Raw genomic sequence first — 24,391 nt, forward strand, 5'->3', positions numbered from 1 at the left:
TTTGTTGCCATTGCTTTTGGTGTTTTAGACATGAAGTCCTTGCCCATGCCTATGTCCTGAATGGTAATGCCTAGGTTTTCTTCTAGGGTTTTTATGGTTTTAGGTCTAACATTTAAGTCTTTAATCCATCTTGAATTGATTTTTGTATAAGGTGTAAGGAAGGGATCCAGTTTCAGCTTTCTACATACGGCTAGCCAGTTTTCCCAGCACCATTTATTAAAAAGGGAATCCTTTCCCCATTTCTTGTTTTTGTCAGGTTTGTCAAAGATCAGATACTTGTAGATATGTGGCATTATTTCTGAGGGCTCTGTTCTGTTCCATTGATCTATATCTCTGTTTTGATACCAGTACCATGCTGTTTTGGTTACTGTAGCCTTGTAGTATAGTTTGAAGTCAGGTAGCGTGATGCCTCCAGCTTTGTTCTTTTGGCTTAGGATTGACTTGGCGATGCGGACTCTTTTTTGGTTCCATATAAACTTTAAAGTAGTTTTTTCCAATTCTGTGAAGAAAGTCATTGGTAGCTTGATGGGGATGGCATTGAATCTGTAAATTACCTTGGGAAGGATGGCCATTTTCATGATATTGATTCTTCCTATCTATGAGCATGGAATGTTCTTCCATTTGTTTGTATCCTCTTTTATTTCCTTGAGCAGTGGTTTGTAGTTCTCCTTGAAGAGGTCTTTCACATCCCTTGTAAGTTGGATTCCTAGGTATTTTATTCTCTTTGAAGCAATTGTGAATGGGAGTTCACTCATGATTTGGCTCTCTGTTTGTCTGTTATTGATGTATAAGAATGCTTGTGATTTTTGCACATTGATTTTGTATCCTGAGACTTTGCTGAAGTTGCTTATCAGCTTAAGGAGATTTTGGGCTGAGACAATGGGGTTTTCTAGATATACTATCATGTCATCTGCAAACAGGGAATACTCTGCAGCCATAAAAAATGATGAGTTCACGTCCTTTGTAGGGACATGGATGAAATTGGAAATCATCATTCTCAGTAAACTATCGCAAGAACAAAAAACCAAACACCGCATATTCTCACTCATAGGTGGGAATTGAACAATGAAAACACATGGACACAGGAAGGGAAACATCACACTCTGGGGACTGTTGTGGGGTGGGGGGAGGGGGGAGGGATAGCACTGGGAGATATACCTAATGCTAGATGACGAGTTGGTGGGTGCAGCGCACCAGCATGGCACATGTATACATATGTAACTTACCTGCACATTGCGCACATGTACCATAAAACCTAAAGTATAATAATAATAATAATAATAATAATAATAAAAGAAAAAAAAATATGGAAATGCCACTTTTAAAGGATCCAGCAGGATGTAGGTTGAGAAGAAATTCACATTCTCAAGGATTGGACAACAGTATATCTTTATAGTCTTGCTCCAGGGCAAGGTGAATCCTGCTTTGTGTTACAATATAGCCTTTCTGGACACTCTGCAATACATTACATTGGTCAACTGTATTGGTGACAGTATGTTCATGAGCCTGATAAGCGAGAAATGTTGACTATTCTGAATGACTTAGTAAGTCATAAACACTGCAGATGGTGGGAGAGAAATGTTACAAAGATACAGAGATGTGCCACATAGGTAAGCTTTCAGGGGTTCAATGGTCTGGAGCGCGTCAGAGCATCCCCTCCAAAGCTCCAAGCTGTTGCACTTCATACCTCCTACCACTAAGAAACCCAGAGCTTGGTGGTCCTCTCCACATGAGGAGAATCACCGTGGTTGACATTCTGATGAAAGTGATTCTAGGCTTTGTAATGTGGTTGTGTGTTTGGGAGGCAGGAAGTGGGGAGGCAGTGGGCATACCATCTTAATAAATAAAAATGTGCTAATCAATGTTTTTCACTTAACAATATAAGATGGACATTGTCACATCAGTAAATACAGCTCTACATCATCCGTGCCATACCTTTCATTTATCCTCAAAACTGAATGACAGTTGGCTCTTTAGTTATTTTTGGTCTGGTAAGCATAGTAATTTGTACTGAGAGGCAGCACAGGCTAGCATTCAGGAGCACAGCCTCTGTAAGTAGAAGCCCAGTTCCTGCACTTCTCCACTTGCTGACGGTGTGTCCTTGGGCAAGCTACTCATCCTTCCCCTGTACACTTTCATCTGTAAAAAGGAGACACTAGTAGTAAATAGCTTGCTGGATTATTGTGAGGATTAATGAGTTAATATTTATTATGCACTTTGAAAGCGTCTGGCCCTCCATGCAATACATATGTAATAAACAAGCAAACTTAAAAGATTAACATAAACACCTTTGTATCAATTCAGGCTCTTTGCTGTCAAGAGAAACCCAATATATACCCAAAAGAATAGAAATCATTCTATGATAAAGATACATGCATGTGTATATTCATTGCAGCACTATTCGCAATAGCAAAAACATTCAATCAACCCAAATGCATATCAGTGATAGACTGGATAAAGAAAATGTGGTATGTATACACCATAGAATACTATACAGCCATAAAAGGAAACTAGATCATGTCCTTTGCAGGGGCATGGATGGAGCTCGAAGCCATTACCCTTAGCAGACTAATGCAGGAACAGAAAATCAAGCACCATATGTTCTCACTTATAAGTGGGAGCTGAACAATGAGAACACATGGACATAGGGAGGGGAACAACATACTGGGGCCTGTTGTTTGGGGCAGGGGAAGGGAGAGGATCAGGATAAATAGCTAATGCATGCAGGGCTTCATACCTTGGTGATGGGTTGATAGGTGGAGCAAACCACCATGGCACATATTTACCTGTGTAACAAACCTGCATGTCCTGCACATGTATCCCAGAGCTTAAAATTAAATTAAATTTAGAAAAAAAAAAAAGAATCCAATGTGAAAGAATCCAATCACAAAAGACCACATAATTTATTATTCCATTTATATGAAATGTTTAGAATAGGTAAATCCATAGAGACAGAAAGTAGATTGATTGGTGGTTGCCTAATGCTGGGAGGTTGAGGGGAAATGGGTATGTGGTTTCTTTTTATGGTGACAAAAATGTTCTGAAATTGATTGTGGTGATGTTAAAAAGCCCTGTGAACATACTATAGAACTTTTAATTGTACAATTTAAATGGGTAAATCATATGGTATGTTAATTGTATCTCAATAAAGCTGTTAAAAAAATTTAAAAAAGAGAGACCCAATTTATCTAGGGTAGACAAAAGTTACTTTGATGATGATATACACGGTGCCTCACAGAAAGGGCTGGAAGGCAGGGTTACAGAGTTGGCAAATGGCCCTGGAAAAGGGCAGGAATCAGAGCGTTTCCAGGCAATCATGCACCAGGAATGACGCAGCAATTCCCTCAAGGATAAGATTTTACCAATTGTTGTTGTTGATTTTTTTTAACTCCTCACAATACTTCACTCAAAAGCTCAACTCCCCCCAAACAGCGTCTGGCTGGCCTGGCCTGCTCAATGGCCAGCACTGTGATTAACAGCCCCTCACTCCTACACCCAGAAGGGAGGGCTCCTTCACCCAAAGGAACCGGGGACTGTTAGGAAAGGGGGATGGAGGAGGCTGGACAGCCAAGGAAATCACAGCTGACCAAGGGAACCCACCTGGGACACTCACAGCCTGGACCACTGCTGTCTAATGGAGGAATAGGGGCAATTCCAGGCCAGTCAGAGAGGCCGAAGAGCTGGGGGCTGCCAAGTTCCTTGGGTCCATGGGACCAGGTAACTGTTTCCCCATTGTCCTGTGCTGCGGAGGCAAAGGCTGAGTTGGTCACTGTTCATCTGACATGAAACTACCCCTTACTACATTATATCAACACCGAGATATTTCTCTCCTGAAATATTTGTTCACATTTTCCCCTGAACCCCGTGGTGTGTGGGACTGAAAGAGTCTACACTGGTTCATACAAGGACAGCACACTCTATGGTCGTGTAGTGTGGCCCCAGGAATGTTAAGCTGGAAACTAGGGTATGGCGTGTTCAGGGAAGGGGGTGACTCCTCTCTGAGACACTTGGTTACGTCTTTAACTGTGTCCTGCTGGAGCTGCTGGGAAGCTGGGTAGGACCACTTTCCATCCCCTGATCACCTCATCCTCCAGAGGACTCATCCACAGTTGCCTGAGTCTGGGTGAGGAAGAGGATGCAGGACCTCAGCCTTGAGATCTCAGGACCTCGAGTCTTGGTCATATAATGATGTAGCCACCACTTCTGTCTCTCTCTGGTGTCTGTGTTCACTCCTCTGGGTCTCAGAGAATGGGATTGTGCCCATGGCTGGTGCGCTCTGCACGCCAGTGGACATGTCTGCTCTTAGATGGTTTTGTAACGTCTGTGTCAGTACATGTGGCCCAGAGTGCTGTACAGGAGCTGGCTGGTGCTTTTTGTTTTGTGCTTATTCAGGAAATACAAGAAATAACTCCTGGGTTCCTGCATTGTGCCATTGTCTGAATGATAAATGGTAAATCCCGGCCCCACTTCCTCATGCCCCCAGTGGGGAAGCACCCAATTTCCAGTTCTGGATTCTTACAAGCACAGCTCAAGAATATCATTATTGTCATCACAGCTCAGCCTGGAATCCAGGTTCTGGGATAAATGTGAGCCCCTAACTTCCATAGCTCCACATTCAATGGGCTGAACACCCTCTAGAATTATTCATGAGAGAGGGTGCCATAGGCACCCAGGTATGTGCAGAGGGGTCTCCAATTCTCTCCAGAAAGGAGAGTGTCACCCACTAGACTGAGTCCACTGGCCATTCTCAAGTGGCTAATAGCTGCAGAAATGGATCTACGTCAGGGAACACTTTATTCCCTTATACACCAAGAAAATGGATCAGTAGCAGATGAGATGAATGAGTTCCCAACTTCAATGTCATTGTTTTGGAAACCAGCACAACTGTGTCAGTATGTTGCCCAGAAAAACATCAGACCAGGACAACCTGGAAGCCATCTGCTCCCCAAAAAACGATTCCACCTGGCAGTTTTATAGCCCAACTGCCCCTGAGAGCCTTATCCCAAGGTAAGACACAGGATATCCAGCAAAACCTGGTTCCCAGGGCCACTTCACGACCTGGCCGGACCAGGCGGTCCTCCTGTGTTCATGGGCTGGGGCCCCGTAGGATGTCAACCTGTTCCCTGAGCACAGCATTTGTACCCATGAGAAACAGGTGCACCAGTTAGGAGAAATGCACAGGGCTGTCCCACCAGCTCCAGAGTCGTGCTTGGCCCTGGGGAGAGCTCATTAGACTTTATTTTGGATTTCCCCTAGAGCAGATCTGTTATGACTGGCAGTCTAACAAGACCCACCTCATCCTCAAAACAGGGTCTTCTCAGCCCTTGCTAGGCAAAGGTGCCCTGGGAGAGCCCCCCAGTGCTCTGGTCAGCTGTCTCCCACCCACATTTCCAGGAGGAGCACCTGTGGAAAGGCAGACTCCACCCCTTCCCTGCACATCTCCGCCAGACAATGGTTGGCAGACGGGCATTGGCCTTTGCTGGAACTGTACTTCCTGTCTCATAACCTGTCTCGTAACCACTAAATCTTCATGAAGCTACACTTTGCAACCCTGCCCTTCCTTTATTCTGTTCAGCAATACTGAGGAACCTGCCAGGGACCCTCCTCTTCATAGAAGCACTCACTTGCAAGCCCAAAGAAGCAGAAGCTGCTGCCCAGCAGGTGCTGGCGGAGACCATCTGGAGGGACCACCAGGTATCTCCTTCCCTCGCCACACATGCATCACCCGGCAGTCCTAAGATCTAGGACAGTCTGCGGGCAATTCCAGCTCACCATGGTAAAAGTAATAGACATATGGAGGTTTGCAGAAATATTAGGAGTGCAGACTTGGTAAAAGGCTGTATCGTTCATTCAAGCCTTTCCTGGCTCCAGCCCCAGCCACTAGGCTCCCTCCGCTCCTGGTGGTGTCCAGCCCTGCCTCCTTGGCACCCTGAGGCTCACAAGGAGACCTCAGGCCGACCACAGCTCAAAAGACATTCCTCCTCCTTTCTGAGGGTAGGTCTGACCCCGCAGCTTTAGTTCCATGCTTGTGGAGGTATCCAACATGGAGCTGCCTGGTTCCATATGTCAGGTGACAGCCCCAAGTGCTGACGGGGACCCACTGGTGAACACAGGAACATGCCACCAGGAATCCCCAGAATGTGAAACATAGTGAGCCTGTAGGGTCGTTCTGTTGCAGTCCAGCAGCTGGGGCTCAAAGTGAAACGAAAGGGAACGTGAAGCCCCCTCCCCCTCACTCAGGGAGACTGGGTTTTGGGGTGGGGGGCATTGCCAAACTTCTGTGCATGAAACACACTTCTCTGAAGTCTCTTGTCTTCTAATTCACTCCATGTCACCCGTTTTTGCCGTTTGCCCACTATTTTTTAATCCTTTCAACTGCTCAGCATCGAGTCACATCAGCGTGCCCCGCAAGGACAGCAGGAGTGTCCTGCAGGGCCTTAGGGTGCGGGGCAGGCTTAAGGGCTTCAGCCTCCGGGGAGGTGCAGAAGGCAGGGCCGCTTGTGGCTCCGGACGGAATGAAACTCCTAGGGAAGAGGACACAGACCAGGAGGAGAGAAGGGCGGAGAGAGTCCCCCGCCCCTCACGGGCTGAACAGAGGGCAGGCGGCGACCCGGTGGTGCTCATGAGCTGCCAGACGGCAAAATGATCTCAGAACCCAGTCCTTACATGGGTTCGACTTTATTCAGAACGAACTACGGCTCTTCTACCACACATTTCGAAGTGTTTGGTGAGCTAGAATCCCGATAAGAGGAGGATTTTCGGTTTCTGTTTCTGCCCAGCCCTGAAGAGGCTGCACCGCTATGCGCGGCCTGGAGACTGGGCGCCGGCCCGGCGGGGGCGGAGCCCGGAGGAGCGCGCAGCGGCCGCGGGAACCGGAACGCGGGAGGCAGACACGGGGAATGGCGATCACGGGCCCCTGCTCGTTGCGCGTGCTCACGGTGTGTCCGTGGCGGGCCTCGCCAGCTAGGTGGCCTCGGAAAGGAGGCATGAGGTGGCGTCCATTGGCCACCAGGACCCTGTGCGGTCCGTCAGTTACCAGGGGACAGGGAGCTGCGGATGTTCAGCTGCGGATACAACAGGGACTCAGCTGAAGGACCCTGCGTGATGATGCGGACTCAGGGGTGGCCCTGGGCCAGTCGGTTTCCTCCTGGTGCTGCACAAGGACTGAGGGCGTCCTCCGGATTTCTCAGGAATGGTCCCCACCTTCAGAAGGTGGCCAGAGGGACTTCCTGTGTTGTCCAATGCTCCCCTTGTCTTTCTGACTCCCTACAAGCCTTCACCCATAGCCTCTTCCTCCCCTGCCAGGGTAGCTCTTCCCATTCGCCCCCTTCCAACAGCAATAATCACATTTCCACCTCCAACAATCCCACTGGCATCTTACGGTGTTGCAGGCTCAGGTGTCCAAAGCTCCATCTTTAGGCCAGTCACTGAGGCTCTGCTGAGCAGGGGACCCTGGTGAGTGGGCCGGGGAGGATCAGACCAGCCTGGTCTCACCCAGCTTCCTAAAAGCTGAAATATTGCCACCAAATGCCCGCTGAGCCCAGGGGATAATTGCATCACAATCATGCAATTGCAAGGAACTATGACCCCAGCCTCTACGCATCTGGGACACAGATGGAAGAGAACCTGAGAAGAGAGATGTATACTCATGTGCTCGAACCCTTTGAAATATATGCAAAATGGAGAGACAGATGGCGATCGAAATACCAGCTTTATTCCTGATAAAAGCTGGATTGGGGATGTGGCTTAGATATGTGGCAGTAAAGGGCCCCCCAGCACTGAACTCCAGAACTGGGCTTATCCACATGGCCTCAGGCTGCTCCAACCCTCCCCCACGCTATGCAGGCCCCTGTCCTTGTGCACTTGAGCTTGGAGGAGCCAACAGAGTCTTGGTCTCTGCAGGCAGGATGACTCCAGGGAGACCCAGCAAGGAGCAGGCTCACTCCCACTCCCAGTCAGCGAAGTGTCCCCTAGAAGAGGGCGGGGACAGGAAGGAACCGGGCCTTGATTGATTGATGTTCCACCTCCTAGAAGGAGACAGTTCGGCAGGACTGGCTGCTCCCACTAAAGATCTCAGGCGCCTGCCCTTCACTCATCACTTCTATGTCCCTTGGAGGGTGGCCAGGTTCTCTATTCTCATGCCCCAGTGGCACTGTTGCTGCAGCTGCCTCCTGCCCTGAAACTCTCTCGTCCATGATGCCAATGACCTCATCTCAGGTACAGAACTCTGGTTCCCACATGGGGGTCCCAGGTTGAAGAATCACTCCCCACCATGTTACCAGTAGAGGGTCTTGACTGCAAGTTGTCCAAGTTCTTGGCGTTTTGAACAAAGAATTGGACAAAGCACACAGCAAAGCAAGAAAAGAATGAAGCAACAAAAGAACGAAAGCAGGGATTTATTGAAAATACAAGTACATTCCACAGTGTGGGAGCAGGCCCGAGTGGTATTCAACGGTCCCGGATACAGAATCTTCTCTGGTCCAAATACCCACTGGAGGTTTCCCATTGACCACTTGGTGCTCACCTCATGTAAATGAAGTGGTGGCCTGCAATCAGTCTGATTGGTTGCGGAAAGCAAACAACCAGAGGCTGAAGTGAAGTTACAAAGGTCACGCTCCTATGCAAACATCTCATTGGTTGCAGAAAGCAACCAATCAGAGGCTAAAGTGAAGTTACAAAGTTGCACTTCTATGCAAAGGAAGACTTGGCCTGCAATCAGTCTGATTGGTTGCCAATCAGAGGCTGAAGTAAAGTTACAAAGTTACACTCCTATGCAAACATCTGATTGGTTGCAAAAAAAAAACAACTATACAAAGGTACTTTCCATTTCCCATTGCCCCACAGAAAAGGTGGGGGTTTGCAAAGGGAGTATCCTCTGGACCTTTTGCTACTTAGGCATGGAAAGTTAGGGTTTTCCTTTCAATTTAGTTCTAGGAAGTTAGCATGAAATGGCCTTAGGTTCCCTGCCTCCAGACCCTATTCTCCTGCCTCAACCGCACCACTGAAGTCTGAACTGAAGTTGCTCTTGGTGAAATGTATGAGGCCCATCATCTGGCTGGGTGCCCTGCCTGTGGTCCTTCCTCAGTCACTGCCTCCCCTGCTTTTGAGTTTTCCAGGCTCCAGTAACTGGAACTACTTCTTGACAACAGAAATATTCCCTATTGCCTGTGCTCCTTGCAGCCATGGAAAATGCCCCAGGAGTTCCATTATTTCCTTCTAAACTGTCCAGCAGGATTTTTAGTTCACACGACTTCTTAATTTGGTCCTGTCCCTTTCCCAACCCAGGTGTGTCTGACATTGTTTTCTGGATCAGAGAAACTTTGCTTTCTTCACAGAGGCCTACAGATTCTCCATATACCAGCGGAGCATGGTGCGTGCTCATCTGTCTCCAACCTCATCTGACAAGAACGTCTTCTTCCCTGCTGCCAGGAGGTGCCCCAGCATGGGCATGTCTGCCTGTGAAGTTCAACCCTTAAGGAATTTCCTGCCAGCCTGTGGCTCATTGGTCTGGAATTCCAGGTGCTGCTCTTAGCAGCCCCTAAGCACATCCAGGGAAAAGCTGGCACATTTATGTCAGTGCCACTCAGTGGCCTGGGCCTGCCTGCTGCCCAGAGGCAGCGAGAGGGGAGAACATGAACCACACCAGAGCATACTGGTGTGGTCCATGCCAGGCCTTCTTGGGACCAATGTGCCTCATGGAGACTGGGATCAAAGGACAGCTGTGCCCAAAAGAGGCTCAGCTTGCCAGTCCTTCAGCCCCATAAAGTTGGGGAGTCATGGGGGGTAGGAAGAGTGAGAGAAAGAGAGAGAGACCTACAGGTGAGAGAAAGAGAGAGAGACCTACAGGTGTGCAGTGCCTGATAGAAACAGCAACCTTTGCCCACCGGAAAAGCTGTCCTCACCAGTGTCCTGGTGCCTGGTCATTCACTCATGGGGAAAAGAAGAGCAGACATAGAGTGAGGGTAGAAAGCCCCCTCCCCCACATTTTCAAATGTACCTGGACAAGCATCCTTATTCACAGCTGGAAAAAGCTGGATTCAGTAGAATGCCATTTGGAAAACATCATTCTGAAGCACCATCCCCTCTGGCCCCTGAATCCTCACCGGCTTCCACCCTCTGCTCACCTTGGGCCCTGGATTCCAGCACCCCCAGGCTCCCAGCTGCCTCCCTGTCTCTGCCCCATGGTTTTGCCTGGAGTTCTGGCCCCTGGTTGTGTCCTGTGGCCCCATTCTCATGCGCCCTTTGCTTCTATTTCTTTACCTATGACTTTATACTGATGTAAAGCAAGTCTTCTCGGTCTCTTCTTGTTCTTTGAGGAATGATGAATCAGAATCTAAATGGAAAATCTGGGCAGCGGATTTTCCCCGGCTGCCCAGTGGGAGCCACCAGCGGCAGCCACCCTGACCTTCCATGTCTAGATCATCTGGGTTCCAACCTCCATCCTCCTCCAATGAGAAGCTTTTGTCCTCTCAAGATTCCAGTGACTTCTCCAAACTTCTCTTCACCCCTGGCTGTTGCAAGGCGGCCCCATAGTCAAGATTCCTTAAACCCTTGCACCTAAAATGTTTGCCTTTCTTACCATGTTGGCTCCAGCCTCTGGTCCCAGGGGTGTGGAGAGTTCTCTCTTACCTCTGGTTGATTTCTAGGAAGGCTAAGAACACTCTCCCCAAGTTATAATGCTGAGCATTTTGGTTCTCTCCAGCCCTGGGTCCCAATGTCGAGACCTACCTTAATCCAGTTCAGGCTCTCCGATGGGCCTGAGAGATTTGAAGTTTCCGGCTTTCCCTCCAACTCTCCAACCTTCCATCCCCCATCTCCAGCCATGTCAGCAAGGGGAAGGGGCAAACGTGGAGTTTTCCCCCCAACTCCCATGTAAACTATGCCCCCTCTTAGAGGGCAGCTAAGGACAATTTTGGTTCAAGGACATTTTTTTTTTGCTGTCTATTGCACAAACAAGTGGACTCCCGGGAGCCGGCCCTGCTCGTCCCCTGGGCCCTCCTTCCCTGGTCCTGCAGGTCTTGCTGCTTGTCAGGCCTCTCCTCCAACCCTCTGCCACATTTCAGAAAAGCTGAGAACCCCTTGGAGTGAAAAAGGAGGAGAAACACAGTGTCCATAGCCCAGAAGGAGGTTAAATAAATACTTTCACTTCTCTTTTCCCCATTTGGGCGGAGCCCTTTCTGAGTCAGTCTGTCGGCCAACTTCCTGCTTGGGGCCTGGGCAGCCACACTGCACGCAGGCTGGGCCTACTGAGGGGCTCAGAGGCCAGGCTCTGAGGCCCCCGCAGGGCCTAGGGTGGGAAGATGGCAGGTGGGGGCGGCGACCTGAGCACCAGGTGAGTCTTTATCTCCCTTCCTTTAACCTTTATCTCTGGCTATATTGCAGCTTTCACGCCTTTAGTTCAGTTTGTGCCTAAGACTTCACTTTAATCCTTCTTTGCAAGAACACAGGTATGCGATGTAATGTAATGAAATGAAAGAGCAAGTAATGAGGAAATCAGATTTTTTAAACAGGAGCAGGACAGCTGTTGGTGTGAGTCCAACTTGCCATAACACACGTGACTTTCTTGTTTTGGATCTACTGCTCAGCTGACCGGGACACTCTGAACATAGCAGTTGCTGGCGGCTGGGATTAACTATTTCCTCATGATCTGTGAACCCTTTCATCCCTCAGCCTTCCTCTACCTTCAAATATGTCATGTCAAAAAAGGTGCTTTAGAAAATAAACACTCCAGGGTAAACACCTGGCTTACTTTTAAACATCAGACGCTGTGGTCTCACCTGTCCTGGCAAGGGGCATCTGTCAGCTGTTCCCATGTCTGGCTCAGGGTCTGAGTTACTCCATCAACCTTGATCAAAAGAAGGAAAGGGAAGAAAAAGGCCCAGGGTGGCAAACGGCTAAATATTTTCATTTTTACTTCAGTTTCCTGTCCCAAGATGGGGGATACCTCTGACCAGAAAAGAGAAGGAAATCCTATCTTTTCTCTAGTAGTGAGTTGAGAAATAACATTACTTAGTCTTTTAAATTTTTTAATACAAAAGAAATACACTGTACATTATTGTTCATAAAATTTAAAACAGTGGAGAAGTATGTTAAGGAAAAAGTCATCTTTACCACTCAGCCATTCTTGTAGCTTCCCTTCCCAGTCCTGTGAAGAGTCTTGGGTGCAGCTTTTCTTATATTTTTCTATGCATTTATATATCTAATGCATTTTTTGTAAAAAACATAATTTATGTTCTTGTTTTATAATAAATTACATTACATGTGCTAGTCTGCATTTTGCATTTTTACTTATTTTAATAGTGGAAAACTTAGAGATCTTTTAATCTTAATACATATAGATCTGCTTCATTCTTTTTATACATGCTATTCCATAGAATTGATATATGATAATTATTTAACTGTTCTCCAATTGAAGGACATTTAGATTGTTTTTAAATTGTTCACATTTACCAATAAGCTATCATAACAATGATTATATATTTCTTTTTGGGTTTTTACATCTAAACAAATATTTATCTTGTCTCTAAACCTTAAAAATGGAATTATTGAGGCAAAGGGTCCAGTTATTTACTTGGTCCTGCCAAATTGTCTTTCTAGGAGGCTGAATGAATGTATTTCACCAGTAGCAAATGAGACGAACCATCTTCCTGCACACAGCCAGGATTTGCAAAGGTGATGAATGAAGAGTTATATCTTGTTTTAATTTGTATTTTCCTTATGATGGGAAAATTGATCAGCTTTTCATGTTTCTTGGCCATTTAAATTCCCTCTTCTATAAATTGCTGGTTTATTTTTTGCCAATATGATTCCGTTGAGGTGTTTGTCCTTTTTTTTCATGATACGAGAAATCACTAAATATTCTGTAAGTATAAATATACTTTTCTTGTCCATTACCTTTGTCTATGGTGACTTTTATCTTATTAAAGCTTAAAATTTAACATATAGGCCTCTTGTGATATGGATTTTTTAAGATAGATGCACCCTTGTTGTAAATGAGGTGATGCTGACACCCTCCGTGAGCACTGTTAGTTTTTACAATTGTTCCTGTGTTAAGGTGGCAGATTCGCTGCTACCGTTATTCCAGGAAGAGTTCCTCCTCTAATATCTCTGAAAAATTTTTAAATTTTTAAACAAAAATATTCTTACATTGGAGCCACTTGAGCCTTCACAGCTTTTATTTGCCCCCTATGTTTTCATCTTTTCAGTTTTTCACTTTGTGTTCATAATAGTTGTCTCAACTTTTCCTCCATGACAATTATTTACCTTCTAGTAGGTTTCTTGTTTCTTGTCATTTCTAATTTTTTAAAAATTGATAGTGTTTATTTTTGAGGAGGGATCTTAATTTGTTTCGGTACCCCTGCAAGCTCCATTATCTCTTGTCATTCAATCTTCACAGTCTTGCTTTATTTAGGTTTGCCTGTGCTGTTAAGAACTTTGGGATATTCTCCTTATTGTCTCTTAGTTATTTTTCCAGACTGATTCTGTCTGATCTTGTGTTCCACGTGCCTGTGGTGGCTTTACAGCTCCTCTAGCCAGGCTCGGCCAGGGCAGGTCACCCTAAACTTCCGGCTTGCTTAGTCATAATCTGGATGAACTTTTTTTCTTTTTTTTTTTTACATTCCCTGTTTTATCTGAGATCAAATTGTTTTTTGTCTGAGCTACAGTTTGAAGTCTTTGTTTTGATTCTTATCAATTTTTCTGAGTTCGCCGTTAATTGATTAAATTATCCTTTTCCCTGCTGATTCGCAGTGATACCCTTTTGGGGAGTATAGAGGCAGGGTGTGCGTCTGTGTTTGCTCTTCTCTCCCCTTGGCCTGTGACAGCCCCTCCTTATGCCAGTACCACGCTGCCATAGTGATGGCAGCTTCCCAGGAACTCTTGACATCTGAGGGAGCAAATCTCTTCCTCTTCCTCCAGAATGTCTTAGAGTCCCAAATTCGCCTGTCAAAATCTTGAGATTTTGTATGGAACTGCACTGGATCTATAAATCAATTTGAATAGAACGGACATCTTTACATTCATGAGACTCGCATCTCATGAATATGGTTTATGTATATTATTACTTTAAAAATATCTCCTATTAAAATTTGTATTTTTCTTTCTGAAGGTTTTGCCCTTCTGCTAGATTCCCTTCATAGATATTTGATATTTTTATGCCATTATTAACTAAAGTAGTCCTCCCTTATCAACAGTTTTACTTTCTGAGATTTCAGTTACTTGCAGTAAAACTTGGTCCAAAAACATTAAATGCAAGAGTCCAGAAAACAATTCATGAGTTTTAAGATACTTGGTGTTCTGAGGGGTGTGATGAAATCTCATGCTGTCCCTCTCCATCCTGCCCAGGATGTGAACCATCCCTCTATCCAGGGTATCCACGATGTAGACACTACCAGCCCATGAGTCGCTGAGTAGCTGTCCTGGTGATCAGATCGACTGTCCTGGTATAACAGAGCTTGTGTTCAAGGAACTCTTATTTTAGTCAATAATGGCCCCAAAGCACAAGAAGATTGATGCTGGCAATTCAGATATGCCAAAGAGAAGCCGTCAAGTGCTTCCTTTAGGTGAAAATGTGAAATTTCCTGAAAGAAAAAAATAATATGCTGAGGTTGTTAATATCTACAGTATGATGTTTTGAGAGAGAAAAAGAGACCACATTTACATGATTTTTATTACACTACATTGTTATGGTTGATCTATTTTATTATTAGCTATTGTTATTCATCTTTTATTGTGCCTAATTTATGTATAGATTGGGGAAAACATAGTATTTACAGAGTTTGGTACTATCTGCGGTTTCAAGTATCCACTGGGGTTCTTGGAGGCATCCCCTGTGGATAGAAGGGAACTAGTGTACTAAATTTTACGTATGAATTTGCACTGGTGACCCATGATCTGATCCATGGTTCTATTTTTCATTCTTGTTTCAGTACTGAAATGTTTTAGTTACTACGATTTTATAGATAGTGTTCTGTAACCTACCTTACTGGGATTTAATTGAGAGACACTAAATGAACAGATAAATTTAGGAAGAATTTATGTTTTAAAAAAATCCTGAATGGCCCCAGTTAGAAACATAGTAAATCTCTCCATTTATTCATGATTGTTTGAACTTGGGACCTTGTTGGGTCGCTTTAGTGCTAGGCATTTTAAAATTGTATTTGTAAACAGGAATTCATTTTCCTTTTACATTTTCTAGTTATTTCTTTCTGGCATAAGGGAAATCTATTCATTTTAGTTTGCTGATCTTATGCATAGGAGTCTTACTAAGTAGTCTTCTCCCTCTTAATATTGTCTTGTGTTTTTCTGGAGAAATAATTACATCTTCAAAGATAGTAGCAGCTTTGTCTCCTCTTTTTCAGAATTTATACCTGTATACTTTTCTTTTTCTTTCTTACTTTTTTCTTTCTCTTTTGCCTTAGTGCATTAGCCAGGACTGCCAGTGTAATACTGAATAGTAACAGTAAAAATGAACATTTTAGTTTTGTTCCTGATTTCAAGGGGAATACTTATAATGTTTAAATTGAGGCTTTCTTATAGACACCTTTTTTCTGGTGTCTCTGGTTTACTGGCTGGCTTTACTGGTTCAGCTGGCTCTGGTTTACTAAAAGTTATTTATTTTAATCAGGCCTGTGTATAGGATATTTATCAAAATGCCTACTAGAGAATCTTTGAGAATTGTATCATTTTTCTCTTTTAATCTGATTTATCCAGAGTAAATTATATTGAAACATTTTATTAATTCGGTTATTAATTTCACCAAAGTAAAACATATATATATAGCTTAAAGTATCAGTCAATAAGGCCTTTAAAAACACAAGTAGTACTTTCCGCCATCTTCCCAGCCCATGTCCAGTTTCCCTAATAGATTAACTTTTTGGCTCTTCCTTTTGTATTTACTTCTGTATTTTGAAATGATATGCTGATACAGCTGTTTGTAATTTTTCAAGTTTCAGACATTAATCTGTTCACATAATAGGACAGAAGATGAAGACTTTTTCCATAACACTCCTTTTCATTCCCTGTCCATTCTCATAATACATCACAGTTGGAGGTTCATCAGTAATCAGTGTTACCATTATGATGACTATTTACATGTTGTTCATAACCAAGTCATCTACTATATTATGATTACATTTCCTTTCCTGTGCAACATCCTCCCTCCCCTCCCCCTGCCACCCCACAAATAACTATTGCCCTCTTATATATTTGCTTGGATTTTTTGTGTCCTCATTATGAATTCTGCCCAAGCACTCTGCAGAATTCTAAAATTCTTCTCAGCGAGGCACATTGGGTAATTTATCAATTCCATTTTACTTTCTTGGGGAAGCCCTCCTGGAATTATCCATTCTCCTGATTCCATCAGTTCTGGTTAGTTTCAGCTTCCAAGGCTGACCTTCTGAAGCTTGACATCTCTCCTGTGTTGGGTCTTGTTTTGTGGATTACATGTATACCTCTTTCTTGCTTTACCATCTCATTTTGGTTTACCACATTATCTAGTAGCCTCCTGACTAAGAGTTTATAGAAGATATATGTGTGTATATATATATATATATATATCCTACCTTACTGGGATTCAATTGAGAGATACTATATATATATATATAAACTGTACATGTCTGGAAAAAAAATTTTATCCTTAATCCTCACAACTGCATAAATATTTGGTAAGTATAAATGCAGAGTTCGGAAATTAATTTAGTTCACTGTCTTGCAACTTCCAGCATTGCTAATAAGAAACCTGATGCCATTCTGATTCTTGATCCTGTCTTTCTATGTCACCTGTTTTGCCTGTCTGAAACTTTCTGGCTCTTCTCTTTAATCCCGTGATTCTAAAATCTCATGATGGTTTGCCATGATGTGGGTGTTAAATTCATTTGTTGTGCTTTGCTCTCCAGGGCCCTTTCAAATGGACAACTTTATTTCAATTCTGACCATTTTGCTTGTGATATTATTTGATTATCTTCTCCCTTCTGCTTTATCTCTCTCTTTTATCTTTTGGAATTCCTGTTAGTTGGATGTTAGGTTTCCTAGATTGATCGTCTAGAGACTCCATTTTTTTTCTTGAAAATCTTATATATCTTCTTTTCTTGAATCTAACTTCTATGACATTTTCTGAGGAACTTCATTCCTTCTAGTAATTAAAAAACTTCTGCCATTATGTTTTTAATTTTCAAAAGCTCTTTTGAAAAGTTGTTTCTCTTTTATATCATCTTGTTGTTTCAAGAAATCTGAAATTTTCTCTCTACTAATGAGGATGATAATTTTTTAAAAATTTCATGTTTCTTCCAACGTTGTTTTAAGTGTTAGTTCCTTCCAGGTTTCTTTCCCAGCTCCTGCTCCATTATTTGCTTGTTTTGAAAGAATGCATCAAGTGTCCATTGCGTGTCCATTTACATTTCGGAATGAGACACTAAAAATCTGATTAGGAGCTCTGTGCGAGGAATGCCTCTCATTGACTGTGCCTCATTTTGATTTTTCATTTTCCAACTCACCTTCTAAAGGAATGATGCCTCTAATTCCTGACAACTTCCACAGTTCAAAAGTATACACTGGCTTACTCTTTGTCAGCTTCCCCTAAGCAAGTAATCAGGATTTTTATTTTTTCATTCTGTGAAATTAGCTACCATATATGCACCTATCTTCCAAAATGTTTGATTATCTCTTATTTGATGCCCTTTCCTATTCCCTGATCTTTGCTTCTTTTCTGCCTCTAACTCTCCTTATAGGTGGTTTCATGGGATTTCAGAAGGAACACAGATGAATGCAGGTGTGTTCAACCTGCCAGGCTTAACCAAATGCATAGATTGGTTCTCTAATGTGACCTTTCCTGGAATCCCTGAGATAACACCTACATGGTCATGCCATATGACTCTTTCATCCACTCCTGGGTTGGATTTATTTACATTTTATTGTGGGATTTTACCTCATGTGTTTATAAGCAACTTTGTGACCTACAATTTTCATTTCTTATTTTGTATTTGTCTAGGGTTGATAGCAGAACTATAGCAGCCTCATGAAATAACTGAGGGTGATTGAAATTTTGAATATATTTATATATATATGCACATATATGTATTAGAATGATTTGTTTAATACAGACATCATCTGTTCCTTGAAAGATTGCAGAAAATTGTCCATTAAATTATTTGAAACTGATGTCCGTGTGTGTAGTTGTGAGGAGAAAGTAGATTAATGTAGCTCTGGAAGTATATTATGCATTTCTCCTATTATTTTTAGTTCTTATGCTGACCTTTGAGCTGGTTTTGATTGTTTATATTGTCCTAAAAAGTAACTGTTTCCCTAGATTCTCTTTTTATTGGTAGAAATTGTATAGGAATTTCTTGTATAAAGTTTTAATCCTTTCCTTCTCTGAAGACGTGTCCTTTTTCCTATTCCTACCATTGTTTATTATTGTTTTTTCCTTTGTTTTCTTGATCAATCTTTCCATTTTGTTGGTCTTTTCAATGAACCACCTTTTGGTTTTATTGATCCACTACTCTTATTTTCTGTTTGAGATTTAATTAAATCTTGATTTTCTTTATTATATTTTTCTATATATTTCTTTCCTAATTCTTTACTTCTCCTTTGTTGAGGGGATTACCTTGTGTTCTGTTTCTAATACATTGGTTTAAAACTTAATTTACTTGTCAGTGTTTCTTATTTTCTAATAAATGCACTTTAGGCCATGAGTGTTCACCTCTGTGCCTCTTTGGAAATGTTTGGCCTTTATAATGTACAGTGTTTTCATTGGATTTTATTTCTTACCCATTTGTTATTTTGATTTTGATTTGCTGGTTAACCTAAGAAGTGTCTGGAAGCAGCTTTTAAAATTTCTCAGTGGAACGAGTGGGGGAAGTCGTCCTCTGTCCTTTGGTTGTTTACTCTGATCCTATCACATTGTGGTTAGAAAATGTGTTCCTTAAGATTTCCATTTGTGAGAGTCAGTTGTTGTTTCTTTTGTGGCCCTAGTGCATGATCAGTTTTGAGGCTTCACCACATTTGAAAGGCAATATAGTGCAGTGATTAAGAGTGTAGTAACTAATGCCAGATAGTAGAGAGGGTAGGAGCAGGGACGATCAACACTAGGATGATTGGGGAAGGGTGATGTGAAGTCCAGCTCTGCCACTGCATACATGTAGAGGTGGGGCAAGCCTTGTTTCTTCCCTGTAAAATGACAGTATTAATAATGGTGCTGCCAGCAGGCTGATACAGGTTCTTGTCCTTGCCCCAGAAAAGTATCTGAAGGCCAGACCAAAGTGAAAGTACAGAAGATTGATTGCAGAGCAAAAGCAAATACACACTCAAGAGAGGATTGCAAGTATGCTCAAAAGAATGAGTCATGCCCAACCTGGCCAGAGCTCACATGCTATATGGATAAACATAATGAAGTCATGGAGCATTCCATAATAAGGGGAGGGACACTCAAGAGAGGATTGCAAGTATGCTCATAAGAATGAGCCATGCCCAACCTGGCCAGAACTCACATGCTATATGGATAAGCATAATGAAGTCATGGAATATTCCATAATAAGGGGAGGGATTGGCTGGGTGCGGTGGCTCAGGCCTGTAATCCCAGTACTTTGGGAAGCTGAGGCAGGTGGATCACCTGAGGTCAGGAGTTCAAGACCAGCCTGGCCAACATGGTGAAACCACATCTCTACTGAAAAATACAAAAATTAGCTGGGCGTGGTGGCAGGCACCTGTAATCCCAGCTACTCGGGAGGCTGAGGCAGGGAGAATTGCTTGAAAACAGGAGGTGAAGGTTGTAGTGAGCCGAGATCGCACCACTGCACTCCAGCCTGGGCAACAGAGTAGGACTCCATCTCAAAAAAAAAAAAAAAAAAAAAAAAAAAAAAAAAGTGGGGGTGGAGCAGGGAAGGGATTTTCTGGGTAATGAGTGGGCAATTCCCAATTGGGGTGCTAGCATTTTCTTAACTAAATATGGTTAATTTGGAACTGCTGTGGTGTCAGGTCCGTGATGGGAGTGGGAGGTTTCCCCAGGGAAGTTTTATGGTAATAGGGGCATAATGTAGCCCCTATTTGAAAACTTCAAATTTGTCGTCCTACAGAAATCATCTAAATGTGTAAATACAATCCAGTACTTCAGGAACACAGACCATGATATAACTGCTTGAATTAAAAAGTCTCCTAAGGTTAAAATATTTAGTTGTGATTACCTTTCTTTTGGTGTTATTGAGGTATAATTGTATAAATTGAAGGTGTAAAACATGATGATTTCATATATGTTTATATTGTGAAATGATTACCACAATCAAGTTAGTTAACATGTCCATCATGTCACATAGTTACCATTGTGTGTGTGTGATGAGAATATTTAAGATCTACTCTCTCAGCAAATTTCAAATATGTAATACATTATTGTTAACTATAGTTTCCATACTACACATTAAATACCCAGAACTTATCCAACTTATAACTGAAAGTCTGTGCCCTTTAACCAACATTTCCCCATTCCCCCATTCCCCCGACTTCCAAGCCTTTGGCAACTGCTATTTGACTCTCTGTTTCTATGATTCAACTTTTTTAGATTCCTCAGTCTGAATCTAATCTAGCAATGGGCTTGTCATACATGGCCTTTACGGTATATTTCATTTATACCCAATTTGTTAAATGTTTTTTATCATGAAAGGATGCTGAAGTTTTCAAATCCTTTTTCTGTGTCTATTAAAATGTTGATATGATTTTTGTCCTTCATTCTGTTAATGTTGCACAACACCATTATTGATTTACATGTTGCATCATCCTTGCATCCCAGGGATAAATCCCACTTGATCGTAGTAAGTGATCATTTAAGTGTACTGTTGAATTTGGTTTGGTTTGGTAGTATTTTGTTGAGAATTGTTGCATCTATGTATATCTGGAGAAATGGTCTGTAATTTTTTTTTTCTTGTAGTGTCCTAATCTGGCTTAGGTATCAAGGTAATGCTCATAAAATGAGTTTGGAATTGTTCCTTGCTCTTAATTTTTTTTGGAAGAGTTTTAGAAGGATTAGTATTAGTTTCTTCTTAAATGTTTGGTAGAATTCACTAGCATAGCCAACTGGTTTTTCTTTAATGGAAAGTTGTTTACTTATTCAATCTTTTTACTCATTATTGGTCTGTTCAGATTATCTGTTTTTTCAGGATTCAGTTTTGATAGATTGTGTATTTCTAGGAATTTATCTGTTTCTTCTAGGTTATACAATTTGTTGATGTATAATTGTTCATAGTAATCTCATGATTCTTTGTATTATCATGTTATCAGTTGTAATGTTTTCTCTGTCATTTATAAGTTTATTTATTTAAGCCTTGTCTCTTTTTTAACTTGGTTAGTTTAGTGAAAGAGTTGCTAATTTTGTTTATCTTTTCAAAGAACCAGTTCTGAGTTTTGTTGATCTTTTCTATTGTTTTCCTATTCCCTATTTATTTCTGCTCTAATCTACATTATTTTCTCCCTTCTGCTGCTAACTTTGGGTTTACCTTATCTTTCTTCATCAACTGTAAAGCTAAATGGTTTAAGGTTTTTCTCCCTAATGTAGGTGTTTATAGCTATAAACTTGCCTCTTAGAACTGCTCTTACTGCATCTCATTAAGTTTTGCTATGTTGTGTTTTCATTTTTGTTTGCCTCAGGATATTTATGTTACCTTTTTGGCTTCTTCTTTGAGCTATTGATTATTCAGGAATGTGTTGTTTAATGTCCTTACATTATTTATATATTCTGTACAGAAGTTATGAATTCTTCAAATTTCCTCCTGTTATGGATTTCTAGTTTCATAATATTGTGGCCAGGAAAGACACTTGATATGATTTCACTCTTGAATTTGTTATGACTTCTTTTGTGGCCTAACATATGATTTTTTTTCCTGGAGAATGTTTCATGTACACTGGAGTAGAATGTGTATTCTGCTGCTGTTGAATGAAGTGTTCTATATATGTTTGTTAGTTCTATTTGATCTAAAGTCTGGTTCAAGATCAATGTTTCCTTATATTTTTCTGTCTGATTGATCTATGATTATTGAGGGTGGAGTATTAAAGTCTCCTACTAACATTGTATTGCTGTTTCTTTCTTTTTTCAGTTCTGTTAGTATTTGCTTTAGTTATTTACATGTTCCAGTGCTGTATGCAAAAATATTTACAGTTGTTGTACCCTCTTGATGAACTGTCCCCTTTATCTTTATATATTGATCTTCCGTATCTCTTGTGGCCATTTTTTACTTAATGTATATTTTGTTTGGTATAAATATAGTCACCTCTGCTTTCTTTTGGTCACTTTTTGCATGGAATATCTTTTTTCATCCCTTCACTTTCAACCTACTTGTGTTCTTAGAGCTAAAAGGAGTCTCTCTCTCTCTCTCTCTCTTTTTTTTTTCCTTTGGCCGAGTCTCACTCTGTCACCCAGGTTGGCGTGCAGTGGTGCTATCTCAACTCATTGCAACCTCTGCCTCCCAGGTTCAAGCAATTCTTCTGCCTCAGCCTCCCGAGTAGCTGGGATTACAGGTACCTGCCACCACACCCAGCTAATTTTTATATTTTTAGTAGAGTCGGGGTTTCACTATGTTGGCCAGGCTGGTCTCGAGCTCCCGACCTCAAGTGATCATCCGCCTGGGCCTTCCAAAGTGCTGGGATTACAGGTGTGAGCCACTGCGCCCAACCTAAAATGAGACTCTTATATGCAGCAGATTGTTTGATCTTGTGGGGTTTTTTTAATCCATTCAGTCACTCTATTTCTTTTGATTAGAGAATTTAATCCATTTATTGATGGGTAAGAACTTACTATTGCCACTTTGTTAATTGTGTTCTGACAGCTTTGTAGTACTTTTTTTCTTTCTTTTTTTCTTGTTGCCTTCCTTTGTGATTTGATCACTTTTGAAACGATATGCTTTGATTCCTTTCTCTTAATCTTATTTATCTACTACAGGTTTCTACTTAGTGGTTACTATGAGGCTTACATAAAATATTTTACAGCTATGCCATCCTATTTTAAGCCAACAACTTCAAACAGATACAAAACTCTACACTTTTACTTCTCCCCTCCCTCACATTTCAGTCAATTGATGTTACAATTGATATACTTTTTATATTCTGTCTCCAATAACAAATTACTATATTAGTCCATTCTCACACTGCTCTAAAGTACTACCTGAGGCCAGGTGCAGTGGCTCACGCCTGTAATCCCAGCACTTTGGGAGGCCGAGGTGGGTGGATCACCTGAGGTCAGGAGTTTGAGATCAGCCTGGCCAACATAGTGAAACCCTGTCTCTACTAAAAATACAAAAATTAGCCAGGCGTGGTGGCATGTGCCTGTAGTCCCAGCTACTCGGGAGGCTGAGACAGGAGAATCACTTAAACCCAGGAGGTAGTGAGCCAAGATAGCACCATTGCACTCCATCCTGGTTGACAGAGCAAAAGCAAGACTCTGTCTCAAAAAAAATAAATAAATAAAAAATAAAATGGAAGTACCTGAGACTGTGTAATTTATAAAGAAAAGAGGTTTAATTGACTCATAGTTCCACAGGCTGTACAGGAGGCATGGCTGGGGAGGCCTCAGAAAACTTACAATCATGGTGGAAGGGCGAAGGGGAAGCAAGCACATCTTCAAATGGTGACAGGAGAGAAAGAGTCTGAAGGGAGAAGTGCTACACACTTTTTTTTTTTTTTTTTGAGACAGAGTCTTGCTGTGTCACCCAGGCTGGAGTGCAGTGGCGCGATCTCGGCTCACTGCAAACTCCATCTCCCAGGTTCACGCCATTCTCCTGCCTCAGCCTCCCAAGTAGCCGTCTCAAAAAAAAAAAAAAAAAAAAAAAAGTAGCTGCGACTACAGGTGCCCGCCACCACACCCAGCTAATTTTTTGTATTTTTGGTAGAGACAGGGTTTCACTGTGTTAGCCAGGATGGTCTCAATTTCCTGACCTCGTGATCCACCCACCTCGGCCTCCCGAAGTGCTGGGATTACAGGCGTGAGCCACCGTGCCTGGCCGAGAAGTGCTACACACTTTTAAACTAGATCTCATAAGAACTCACTCACTGTCACAAGAACAGCAAGGGGGAAATCCACCTCCATGATCCAGTTCCTCCTACCAGGGCCCTCCCCCAACACTGGGGATTACAATTCAACATGAGATTTCGGTGGGGACATGGGGCCAACTATATCAATTGCTATAGATATAATTATTTTAAATAGTTTGTTTTTTAACTTTTATACCAGAATTGAAAGTGACTTATGCACAATCATTACAATATTAGAGATTTCTGACTTTGACTATATGTTTACCTTTACTGGTGAGATTTTGTATATTTATATATTGTTATGTTGTGAATTAGTACCATCTCATTTCAGCTTAAAGAACTTCCTCTAGCATTTCTTGTAAGACAGGTCTAGTGATGATGGATT

General features: G+C 42.3%; 1 protein-coding gene across 9 annotated transcripts in view; it reads left to right on the plus strand.

Moving 5' to 3' along the window:
* The first annotated feature begins 11,164 nt into the window (after positions 1–11,164).
* Positions 11,165–24,391, plus strand: part of SP100 (SP100 nuclear antigen) — a 129,082-nt gene continuing 115,855 nt past the window's right edge. For 4 of the 9 annotated variants that reach the window (XM_054548488.2, XM_063712403.1, XM_063712402.1 and 1 more), the window contains exon 1: positions 11,176–11,332. In XM_054548488.2, the coding sequence (XP_054404463.1) occupies positions 11,301–11,332 (32 nt within the window). In that variant the 5' untranslated portion in view covers positions 11,176–11,300. 9 annotated transcript variants of the gene reach the window in all.

This window comes from Pongo abelii, chromosome 11, assembly GCF_028885655.2.
Source record: "Pongo abelii isolate AG06213 chromosome 11, NHGRI_mPonAbe1-v2.0_pri, whole genome shotgun sequence".
Classification (NCBI taxonomy): Eukaryota; Metazoa; Chordata; class Mammalia; order Primates; family Hominidae; genus Pongo; species Pongo abelii.